The 12483-nt window shown below is 39.9% G+C and overlaps 1 protein-coding gene across 1 annotated transcript; it reads right to left on the minus strand.

Annotated features, from left to right (window-relative positions):
• Positions 1–2222: 2222 nt before the first annotated feature.
• LOC119780949 (thioredoxin-interacting protein-like) lies at positions 2223–7175 on the minus strand. The gene is made up of 7 exons (XM_038281211.1): positions 6808–7175; positions 5898–5973; positions 5668–5815; positions 4132–4344; positions 3908–4054; positions 3311–3616; positions 2223–3203 (listed from the first exon to the last, which is right to left on the minus strand). Exons 1-7 carry the CDS (start codon positions 7055–7057, stop codon positions 3156–3158), a joined length of 1188 nt encoding a protein of 395 aa, XP_038137139.1. The 5' UTR covers positions 7058–7175; the 3' UTR covers positions 2223–3155.
• Positions 7176–12483: the final 5308 nt, after the last annotated feature.

Below are 12483 nucleotides of genomic sequence, written 5' to 3' on the forward strand. Positions count from 1 at the left end.
TAACTGACATAGTTTGCCAATTGAGTGAGTATTTTACTCTTAAAATAAGATAATTAGATAATATGCACTTGAAATAAGACAATTAAATTGTGTTTTCTTATTTTAAATGAAAATTGTCTTGTTCCATTGGCAAAGTGTCTCTTTTATCTCCTCAATCCAAGAACAAATGCACGTATTTTAAGAAAAAATGACTTATCTAGATTTCAATTTTTTTCCTGTGTTTAAGCTTAGCACAAACACTCACTCTTGACCAATAAAAATATTGCTAATGTCAAGTGGACCAATAGAAATGTGTCTTTACTCCTCACGCTAGAGAAAAGCCCGCCCACAGGAGTGAAGAGAATGTGATCTAGAAAACTTACTTTAAAAATAATTATATTCCTAAAACTTTACGAACAAAAGACAATGCATTTATTTTTAGGAGAAAGCGAGTAACTTATATTTAATTTTATGCAGTATATGTGCCTTCCCTATCCTTCTGCAAAGTTTTCTATTCAGAGCTGTAAAACATGTTTGAATTGAAAAGAGACATTCCTTTTAACCAGTCTCTGGGCCACGGCGCTGTGTGCAGCAGGAGGGAGAAGGAAAAGGCATCTGCCCTGAAAATGACCTGATGACTCTGCAGAGCAGATTTAGGTTGTTAAACACAGCTCGCTGGTCTGTGTGTCATTTTGTAAGCCGAGGTGTCTTCTTTCTTTTCTTTATTTCGCTTTAGGCAAGGTTTTTGGTTTTTAAATAGTAAACTAATCTTACTGTTAGATCTGCTTTATTTTAAGCACCTTCATGAGAAAAAGCTTTATTTTCTCCTCTTCCCATGGTTGAACTGTCCGTTTAGTCGCATTCTGCCTGCTCAGCTCCATCTGTACTAACTGTAACACTTTACAATAACCGTTATTTATTTAAGGTAAAGAGACCATTATTCAGCCATTTATCAAACTATTTATAAAAGGTAAATAGATCATATTGTCCTATCTTGTTAAGTTTATCCCTAACTCTTACATCAGTGGCCTGAAGACCTGAACCTAGCCTTTATTTTTAAGTTACAGTATTTTTCAATAGAGCAAACCTCACTATAAGCTACACCCACTTAGTTTTTATCTAAAGGAAAGGTTATATTCAGAATTCAAACTTCTAAAAGTTCTTTAAATCTGAAATGATTCCATCCTGTTCAATAAATGATCAGTGTTTTTAATTCAGAGTAATTTTCATGTGAATGTGCTTTACTGGAGGCATCCATGTTTGTCAAAGAACACTACTGCCACCTACTGGTTAGTGACATTGTCACGGTGCGGTATCGGCTGTTGATCAAGTCCCAGTGCTGTATCTGGTGTTTGTCACAACGCGCTATTATCCAAGTCATCTTGAAAACATTCTTCTTCCAAATGTTGGCTACATATTACGGGTTTTTTCTCTGGCCAGAAGTTCGATGGCAAATCCTCCCTCTTCAAGTTGGCGATCCAACGACCAACCCGTCCGTGGAGGATCAGGAATCAGAAAGGTGGAGTAACTCTTTACTTTCACTTTTACCCGGTGTATTCCAGCATCCAGCTGCCATGCACGTGGGCATTGTCAGTTTCACTATAGCTCTGGTGAATTTCAATGGTGACGTCCTCTGGAAATCTTCAATAATTGTTGTTGACTGCAGATGTGTCTAGTAGTTCCCATTGATTTTCGTTTTGTATACAAAATGACAATAGAAGTTGTCTTAGTCTAAGTATGAAAAAAACATGAAACCTGGAACCGATCGCATAATCTAAAACCACAAGTTTATCAAAAATGTTTCATTATGTTCTAATAACATTAATCTATAAATAGTGTAGAATAATTAGATTAGAAAACGAGAATGTTTGGTCATTATGGTCAAACTGGGAACCATTATGAAAACCAAATAAACTGCAGACAGGTTAAGGAGAATGATCTACAGAAGATTAAATCAGGATTACGTTTTATATTATATTTGATATTTTGTTTTTGTCTCTTCCATAAAATCTGTAAAGTCTAAGGTTTGTGGCAAAGCTATTAATACTTATGCAACTGCAAACTGCAGCAAGAGCAATAAAAATCCAGTGACTTAAATATGTTGATAACTTGTTAAAAAAAAGTTTATTGGATAAATACAAAAATAAATAAAAAAAATCTATTTACAAAATATACATGACTGTTATTTACTGTTAAAAAATCCTAAACACAAATTTACAAAAAAAGTTTTCATAACAACTGTGTTTTTTTTTTACACATTATTGTTTAACTGTCATCAAGAGCTGAGTCATCATCATTAAAAGGTCAATTATTTTCATTAACAGCTGAGTTATGGTTATTAAAGGGACAAGAGAGTAATCTTCATAAACAGCCAAGTCAATGTCACTAAAAACAGATCATATAAAAGATGTCAGGATGTCAGGAACACCTGAGTCATCGTCAGACACAGCTGAGTCATCGTCGGATAAGGCAATGACTTGGTCATCGTCATTAAAAGTCCAAGTGAAATAAAAGGTTTTGGTGTAAAATAAAGCTGTTAGAAAAAAGCTGAGTCATTGTCATTATCAAAGTCATCTGAAAGATGTCAGTATAAAATAGATCATCATCAGAAACAACCAAGTCATTGTTACAAACAGCTGAGTCGTCGTCAGAATCAGGCGAGTCAGTGTCAGAAACAGCTGAGTCAGTGTCAGAAACAGCTGAGTCAGTGTCAGAAACAGCTGAGTCATCGTCAGAATCAGGCGAGTCAGTGTCAGAAACAGCTGAGTCAGTGTCAGAAACAGCTGAGTCAGTGTCAGAAACAGCTGAGTCATCGTCAGAATCAGGCGAGTCAGTGTCAGAAACAGCTGAGTCATCGTCAGAATCAGGCGAGTCAGTGTCAGAAACAGCTGAGTCAGTGTCAGAAACAGCTGAGTCAGTGTCAGGAACAGCTGAGTCATCTACAGAAAAAGCTGAGTCATTTTTACAAACTGTAACAAATGTCAACAAATGGTATAAAAGATGTCAGAATAACATAGAGGTGCTGTCAGGAATATTTGAATCGTTCTCAGAAACGGATGAGTTATTAATGGAAATCTCATGCTCCAGTTTCGTCTTTAACTGGACACGATGGGTCTACACCGTCCTCCTCCCGTTGTCTGTCCCATCAAATGGACAATGTCTTCTTTCGTCTGGCCTCAAAAGACTGGAACAGCCTGTCTGGGGTCGACGGCATCTTTATCGACCTGAAGACCACGAGAAGATCAGAGATTAGACACGATGTTCGTCTGACCGTTCGCCACCAAAAGTCGTGACATGACTGACCCAGACCAGGGGGGTTGGGCTGTCTCACCTCACTGTAGGCGGGGGGAGGGGGAGGGTAGCCAGCTGCACTAATTGTCATGAAGAGCCCTCCGTCTTCATCATCATCCTCTGCGCCGTCATAGTCGTGCAGCAGCGGCGTGCGCGGGCCATCCACCTTCAGGTCTCTGGCAATATTGCTGTAGCTGGGAGGAGCCGAGCGGATGGAGGCCCAGCTGCTGGAAGCCTGGCTGCTCATGCTGCTGGTTCTGCTGCCGACGCCGCTGAACGGGATGGTTCCAATGACCAGAGGAAGCTCCAAGATCAGCTTTTCACTGCCGGGGATGTGCAGGTAGATCTGGACAAGACAGAGTGAGAGAAATGTTACCTCAATGTTCTCCTCTTGTTGCTTCTGGACTTGATGATCTTCACCAGGTTATTTTTTATACATCATCAGTGTTACATTCCATTAAGAAGATGAATAAACAAACGTCATCTGCATAAAGGCCTGATTTAATAGACAAACCAGATCCAGATGGTCTGATTTCTCTCTATATCTTGAGTCTTTGAGGACATAAATCAGCCTCTTCAAGTAAACACCTAAAGTCACCGCACTGAATGCCTCCCCAAAGACACCATAATGACTTACCATGAGCGCATAGTCCACCTTGATGATGTCACAACCCAGCAGCGTGGGCCTCAGTTTGGGGACTCTGATGGTCCTCCCCTGCCACATGTCACACATGCCGGAGATGATAGGGTTCCCTCGGACTGCTGTCAGTTTCTGCCGCATGACCTGTTGAGGAACCAGGAGTTGAAAGCGGCAGCGGGGCCCCGAACGTCCCGGACGGTCCGACCACGGCGAATGCTCACCTTGGTTTGGTTGTTGATGCTGTATGAGTGTTTAGCGATGATGGCAGCCTTCGGCACCACGATTCGAGAACAGGTGTTCTCGAACTTCGCGTTGATGTTGATCTCTTCGCCCTCGCAGAAACCTTTTCTGTCAATCCGCGCTGAGATGGAGACTTGGCCGTCAGGGATGAACATGCAGGTGACCTTCTTCTGTTTAGACGCGGCCGCCGGAGCCTGAAAGAGAAGGCTCAGGGTCAAGATCAGCATCAGGTTGTTCCTTCTTTCCACTCAGGTTTCCACGATTAATAGAACTGATGAGTTTCTAAAGTTGGACTCAATCCATGATCAGCTTTAGTCAGTCTATTGTTCTGTTTGAAGCTGAAAGCTTTGAGTTCTTCTAAGTGAACTAAAGCTTCAGTTTTCTACCTAACCTGTTGCAGGGGCAGAGCTAGATGGGGGGCCAGGGGCAATGGCAACCCCTGTGGCCACCCCTACGATTTTTTCCCTTTAATACAGGCGATGGCAGCAGTAATCTCATAAAACATTTAAATTTTTCATATATTACTTGCAATTTTTTCATATATTCATAATTACTTGTAAACAAAAACATATATCATAGACTAATAACAATTTTGATAATAAAAATATATGAAATAATCAATTTATGTAGATATTAGTAGTTGTAAATGTCAATTTTATGCAGAATGATTATTGATAAAAGCAGGTAAGTAATGAAAATGGAAAATATTTTTATATATATTAAGTACGGATGTTTCAATATACTGTATGTGTCTATTTGTTAGCAAAGGTTGTACACTGGAAAAAACTAAATAATTTTTTTCTTAAAAATAAGTGCATTTGTTTTCGGATTCGGGAGGTAAAAGATGCATTTTGCCAATGGAACGAGACAATTTACACTTAAAATAAGAAAACATGATTGCATTGTCCTTTTTCAAGTGCATATTATCTAATTATCTTATTTTAAGAGAAAAATACTCCTTCCATTGGAAAACTATCTCATTTACCTGCTCAAATTAAGGGTAAATACACTTAATCTAAGACATGTTTATAGATCATTTTTCCAGTGTAGGAAAGTATAGTTTGTCTTTATTTAGAAAATATATACACTGCAAAAACAATCTAGAAATAAGTAAAGATTTCTTGAATTAAGTGTATTTACCCTTAATTTGAGTAGGTAAGTAAGAGGATTTGCCAATGGAATTAGTATTTTTACTCTTAAAATAAGATAATTAGATAAAATTCACTTGAAATAAAAAAAATGCAATTATTTTTTTTCTTATTTTAAATGTAAATTGTCTTGTTCCATTGGCAAAGTGTCTCATTTACCCCCTCAATTCAAGAAAAAATGCACTGATTTTAAGAAAAATTGGCTTATTAAGATTGAAATTTTTTGCAGTGTATGTTTTGCTTATTAATTTTCCTGTTGGAACAGTGTAGATTAACCCTCAGTATACATTAGTTATTGCCTGGCCACCCTTATAAAAATATTCTGGCTACGCCTCTGAATGGTTGTGATTCTGTCACTGAGGTTCGTACCAGCAGGTCGGGTTGGTTGACATCCAACGGCTCTTCTACTTCAAACTCCTGCTCGCACTGCAGAGCCTGTTGGGAAGGTCGCTGCAGCTCCGCCCTCACGTAATAACGCACAGATCCAAACTTCCCTTTGAAGGACGACACAAGGCGCCTGCAGCAGAAGCCAGCAGGGTCAGCTAAATCATGCACAGGTAAAGGGAGAAGAGATTAACCTGAAGGGATCAGAGACTCACCCTGGAGGAGGAAGCTCGAAGCCAAACTGAAAGCTGAAGGACTTCCCAGCAGGAAGCAGGAAGCAGCCGTCAGAGTCTGAGATAAAGAGGGACATAAGCAGAAACTTAGCAGTTTGGAAGACTGGACCGAAAGCGTCTCTGTGACCCAACACAGCACAGGCCCCTTGCACTGCAAATATTATCTTAAAATTAGTTAAAAAAATTAAAATAAATGACTTTACCCTTAATTTGAGAAGGTAAATAAGATGATCTGCCAATGGAGTTAGTAAGTTTCGCCTTAGAATAAGATAATTAGATATTATGCACTTGATATAAGAGACTGCAGTTGTTTTTTCTTAATTTAAACGTTAATTGTCTTGTTCAATTGTCAAAAAGTCACAATTACCTGCTCAATTCAAGAGAAAATGCACTTAATTTAAGAAAAACTGACTTAATTAGACTTATTTTTTTGCAGTGTATGGATCGGGAATGAAACTACACTGCAAAAAATGGAAATATAATTAAGCAATTTTTACTTAAAATAAGTGCATTTTTTCTCCAATTCAGTACGAAAGTGAGACACTTTGCCAATAGAACAAGACAATTTACATTTAAAAGAAGAAAAAACAATTGCATTGTCTTATTTCAAGTTCATATTATCTAATTATTTTATTTTAAGAGTAAAGATACTAATTTCATTGGCAAATCATTTTATTTACCCACTTAAATTAAGGGTAAATACACTTAATTTAAGAAAATTTTAATTATTTCTAGATCATTTTTGCAGTGTAGAACTATGGTAAATGTAACAGTCCCAAAGCCTGACCAATCTCTGACTGCTGCTCTAGAGTTCTTCATATAACCTTCTATATTTCAATAAATCCAGCAGGTTCTGATGGACAGATTCATCCAGCTGCACAAACGTCCTCACCTGGGCTCAGAAACTCCTCCAGCCGAATGTCTTCCTCATACTTGAGGTACTCCACCTCCTGGCTGCGGCCCCGGTTCTCCACCCGGGCACACCCGGCGGCGGTGACCCTGAGGCTGGTCAGCCTGCAGGGGGGGCCCGCTTCCAGCTGGACGAAACCGGACAGTTTGTCTCCGCTGCAGTAGAAAGTCCGGCTTGGGTCAGAGAAGAGGAGCCGGAACACCCGGGGCCTGTTGGCTGAGGACAGAACCATGGTACCAACAGAAAGGAGACGTTCAGTGAAAGTGAACCGTATCAGTGAAGCTCAACCTGATCAATCAGAACAATCAGAAGAGTTTGATAAGTCTGGATGTTTTTGCAGGGCACTGAGGCAGCTCTGCTTTATACCCAAGAGGGGAGGGGGGGGCAGGGATCTGTTACCTCCACTCTGAGCAGCACGTGCACACTGTGTGCACATGCCGAACCTTCAAAAACAGAGTCCTGTGATTGGTCAGGGCGGACGGTCAGCCAATCTGAGCTCAGAGAGCCCGCATGGACAGCAGCTGGACTGACGGGGGCGGGGCCTGGAGGGTCCTTAGAGTGAGAATAGAAACAGATCTACTGTAATAGAAACAGTTTTACTGTAAACAACAGCTGCAGCCATTCAGAACATTCAGAACAGAACCAAACAAAACAAAACAAATAAACAGAGGCCAAAGAGGAGTACTTAAACACCAGGAGGCAGAAGAAACTGGTTCATAGTTCACTGTTCACCAGTTGCAGGTGTTTAACCTCCAGATGTTTCCCAGCAGGTCAATAGTTCTGAACCCGACCCAAACAGGGAGAAGATGGATTAAAGCACTTTTTACAAACAAAAAACTAGAGAGATCGAATTATATTCAGCTCTCTTTAATATGACCTCTGACCTCAAAACTGAAGCAATTCAGCCTAACTGCCGAGGTTCTGCTTCTGGTCTCAGAAGTTCTTTACAGAACATCCAGCATCAAATGACCCAGCAGGCAGTTAAAGTCATAGGGAAGTCATATTTAAATGTCAAATCATTCTGGCTTAAACATGTTTATAAATGTACTCTTAATCAGACCATATTGTCCCAAAAGTTAGAAAATTTCTATTTTAAAAAAAATCCTGTCTTAACATCTGTGTTTTTTCTAATTATCTTCCGCAGGCCAGTTAGTTATAAGTCAGCCTGAACACCTAAATTCGGCCAATCATAAATAAACGGTCGTCTGTCAATCAAACTGGATGGTAATGGATGAAGGAGGAGACGCATCCACGACCTCCGACACTAAACTCTCCTCCTCTTGCATGTTTCCTCTGTCCATAGCGTTCCTTGACAGCGTCGTTTCTAAGTCACCAATTTAGTGCTACTTGGTCCCAATGGAATTTCCCATTGAGAACCTACTAGCACTAAGTTGCTAACTGGTTAGCAAGATGATTCCGACAAACCGGCCAGAACCAAACTTGCTTGCAAACCTTCCACCACAACAAACCCGCCCCCTTGATAATCGAACGATCACGTTCACTTTATTCACTAAAGTCGGACACCAATTGGGAGAATTCGGAAATGCAACGGTTGGAACAGCAGCTTCACTACGACTTTAAGGATGAAAATTGTAGAAATTATAATTCAGCCATCATCTGAACACTGCCTTCTATTAAGACAAGAATCAACATCCAGCCAGATATGCAACAGAGGGTTTAGATTAAACCAAATTCAAGGGTTAGAACGGCCTAGTCAAAGTTAAGACCTGGCAGTCTGTGGCAAACCAATGTTCAGCAATGCTTCAGGAGCTGGTCTTTCCATCTGGGTTGGTCATGTGGTGTTTTGTTTTGTCTCAGCAGATACATGTACACCGCACTTTTCAGTTCTTAATCCATTAATCACTTTCAAACCCCCCTTCATACAGGGGTGCAATTTTTTTTTTTCCTGGCCTCTTCTAAATGATAAAGGCTTTGGTAAACAGCTTGAGTTTTAAAGGACTTGTTTTTACATCAGATCTGATTGTTCCTTATGTTCCTAACAGAGCACTTCGCTCTCAATCTGCAGGTTTACTAGTGGTTCCTAGAATTTCTAAAAGTAGAATGGGAGGCAGATCTTTTAGTTATCAGGCTCCTCTCCTGTGGAACCAACTACCAGTTTTAGTCCGTGAGGCAGACACCCTGTCTACTTTTAAGGCTAGGCTTAAAACTTTCCTTTTTGATAAAGCTTCTAGTTAGAGTGGCGCAGGTTATCCTGAGCTATCTCTATAGTTCTGCTGCTATAGGCTTAGACTGCTGGAGGACATAGGGACCCCTTTTTCATTATTCTGCTTCATTCTATCTCTATTCTCCCACTCTGCAGAATCTGTTAGTTCAATCTCTAACGTTCTGCTCTCTCTGCTTTTCCTCATAGTAGCTTCATGGTCTGTTCCTGCTTGGCTGTGACTCCATCCTGGAGAGAAATATCAGCTGTGCTGCTGCCATCAACACCTTTGTTTCTAGATGTTGGAGCTTGGCCTGTTTTCCAGTGTAGTCCTGTTTCTCTGACTGTGACTAACTGGATGTGCTCTCTTCATCCTCTGACATGGGAGCTGGCTCGGAGCTCGTCTGCCTGGCTGTGTGTTTCCTAGACGGGGCCGCCTTTTACAGCTGCCTTTTGTATCTATGCTTCTTTTTCTATGTCTGCTTCTGTCTCCTTGAACCCCAGTGGGCCTCAGCAGATGGCCGCTCACACTGAGCCTGGTTCTGCTGGAGGTTTCTTCCTGTTAAAAGGGAGTTTTTCCTCTCCACTGTCGCTACAAGCATGCTTAGTGTGAGGGATTGCTGAAGAGTCAATGAGTCGATGCAATCAGCTGGTTTTCCTCAGATAGAAAACTTTGAATCAATCTGACTGGATGATCTGGTGAACTGGAAAGTACCTTGAGATGACATGTGTTGTAAATTGGCGCTATAGAAATAAACTTTCAGTATAACTGAAATTAAATTGAATTGAATAAATCATAAAAAGTTTAACAATATTCTATAAAAACCATTTTGATTTGTTGAGGTTTCTTTTTTCAGCCTTAAACTTAATTTCCTTTATGAGAACAGAAAATAAACATGGTTCCAAAATCCTATTTATACTTTTTGAACTAAAACATTTTGAACTGGAAACCAATTCTGAGTAAATCCAAAGAAAGTCCGTTCATTTTCATTATTTATCAAGGTTTTTTGGAAGCAACCACATCCACCTCCGCTTCATAGATTCATAAAGGTTGGACCAAAAATAATCACTACTCTGAAAAGACAACATCCTTCAAAAGATTATTTCTTGTTTTTGTTGGTTGATAATAAAAGGACAATAATTGGTAGAAATGATGGTTGGAGCACGTCGTCAAACAACCAAGGAGATCAACAAAATATATCTCCTTTCTATGGTTTTCCATCAATCTGACTGATGATCTGGTGAACTGTAAAGTGCATTGAGATGACGTGTGTTGTGAATTGACGCTATAGAACTAAATTGAATTGAATGTAGAGGATCTAAATGGTTTCAGGTGAAACAGAAGAAGAAATGCTTGTTCAGTCAGATGAACTGAACCATCGGCGCCATCTGCTGGACCGTCCTCTGGATCAGTAAGATCTGCTTCATGGTGGTAGAACCATCTCCCCTTTCCAGGTGGGGAGGTAACAGCCCAGCTGAGCTCCGTCCTCCGAAAAGCAGGTGGACTCTGGAACCAGTGGACATTTTCTCCTATTTTTCCAGAAGTTTTTGAATTTTTGTCTGAGTATCAGATTTTCTTTCTGAGCCAGGAGTCTGACAAACGGTCATTATGGCTTCATGGTGACAATAAAAACTGAACCTGACAAAGCAGGTAAAGATCTTCAACACACCTGTGCAGCAGCACCTTTTAACCTCAATCTGTTCTATTCACACATTTCTGTAGATCTGTCAGATTGATTTATTATTAAGCCCAAAACATATAACCTCACTCATCAGGCAGGAGGGGTTCCTTTTTTAAACTCATTCAATGTTTATATTCTATCCTAAAGTAGCCTGAATCCTCTGGATCTGGATGTGTTGTGCAGAACCAGAACCATTGGACAGTTTTAGGAGCCAATCAGAAGGCTTCACAGGTGGCTCTGTTCTTCAGGTGACCTCAGTGTCAGAGTCCTCGGTTCAGTCGATCCTGATCGTACCCAAAGCGTCAGAGAGTTCAGGCTCATCCTAACCCACTGCACACTTCCAAAATAGAACTGGTCCCAGTTTAACTTTGATTCTGGTTATTTCTGCCTGTTTAAATGTTCAGCGCCTTGGTGTTACACTGCCCCCTGCTGGCTTTAGTGATTATCCAGAAAATTCAGGGATTGGTTCAAATTTTTCTTTTTGAGTGTACCTGACAGTTAAGAATGGCATTCAATTCAATTCAAGTTTATTTCTATAGCTCCAATTCACATCACGTCATCTCAAGGCACTTTCCAGTTCACCAGATCATCCAGTCAAATTGATTCAAAGCTTTTATCTAAAGAAAACCAGCTGATTGCATCGACTCATTGACTCTTCAGCAATCCCTCACACTAAGCATGCTTGTAGCGACAGTGGAGAGGAAAAACTCCCTTTGAACAGGAAGAAACCTCCAGCAGAACCAGGCTCAGTGTGAGCGGCCATCTGCTGAGGCCCACTGGGGTTCAAGGAGACAGAAGCAGACAAAACAGGTTGATCTCCAACATCTAGAAACAAAGGTGTTGATGGCAGCAGCACAGCTGATATTTCTCTCCAAGATGGAGTCACAGCCAAACAGGAACAGACGAGGCAAATAGGGGTCTAACCCCCAGGATAAGACCCCTGGGTACCTGAGAGGAAGCTGGATGCTACACATCAAGTTCTTTAGCGAAATGAGTCAAAGCTCTACAGCAGAGTTCTTCATTTCTAGTTCTCCAGGACTGGTGTCCAGCACCTTTTACATGCCACTCTGCTTCCACACTGAGTCAGAGAATCAGGTCATTAGCAGGACGGAGGAGAACCTGACTGAGTCTCAATGAAGTCATTCAGTCGCTTGATTCAGCTGTGGCACATCTAAAAGGCGCAGGACATCGGATGTTCGACCAAAATTTATGAACTCCGTGTAAGATGGAAGAAAGAAAATTAATTCCACCAAAAGTCCTTCATCTTATATTTTTATTAATGTATTCTCTTTCAGTTTTTTCTTGGAATTATTTCCAAAAACAATAATCTGCATAATAGTTTGGGGAAAGTTTAGTTTTACTTCTGCAGGTAATTTGTTAATATTTTTTTATTGTTGACTGAAATTTTTTGGGTTGTTTTGTAGTTATATAGTTTGTAGTTATATATATATATATATATATATATATATATATATATATATATATATATATATATATATATATATATATATATATATATATATATATATATATATATAACTTTGAATCAGTCTGACTGGATGATCTGGTGAACTGTAAAGTGCCTTGAGATGAAATGTGTTGTGCACTACTGGCGCTATAGAAATAAACTGAATTTAATTGAATCTCCTGAATCGTGCTACATGTGGTTTCACATGAGTTTACTGTTTCCAGCTCTTGAATCTTCTTTCTTTAGCCAAGAAATCTAGTTATTTAGTATATTAGAATCTGAACCATAACCAAACTGGCCTTAAAAACCAGTTCAGAATGTTATAAAGGAAAGAAAACAGAACCATC

Source organism: Cyprinodon tularosa, unplaced genomic scaffold (assembly GCF_016077235.1).
Source record: "Cyprinodon tularosa strain WSP-4 unplaced genomic scaffold, ASM1607723v1 ctg168, whole genome shotgun sequence".
Taxonomy (NCBI): Eukaryota; Metazoa; Chordata; class Actinopteri; order Cyprinodontiformes; family Cyprinodontidae; genus Cyprinodon; species Cyprinodon tularosa.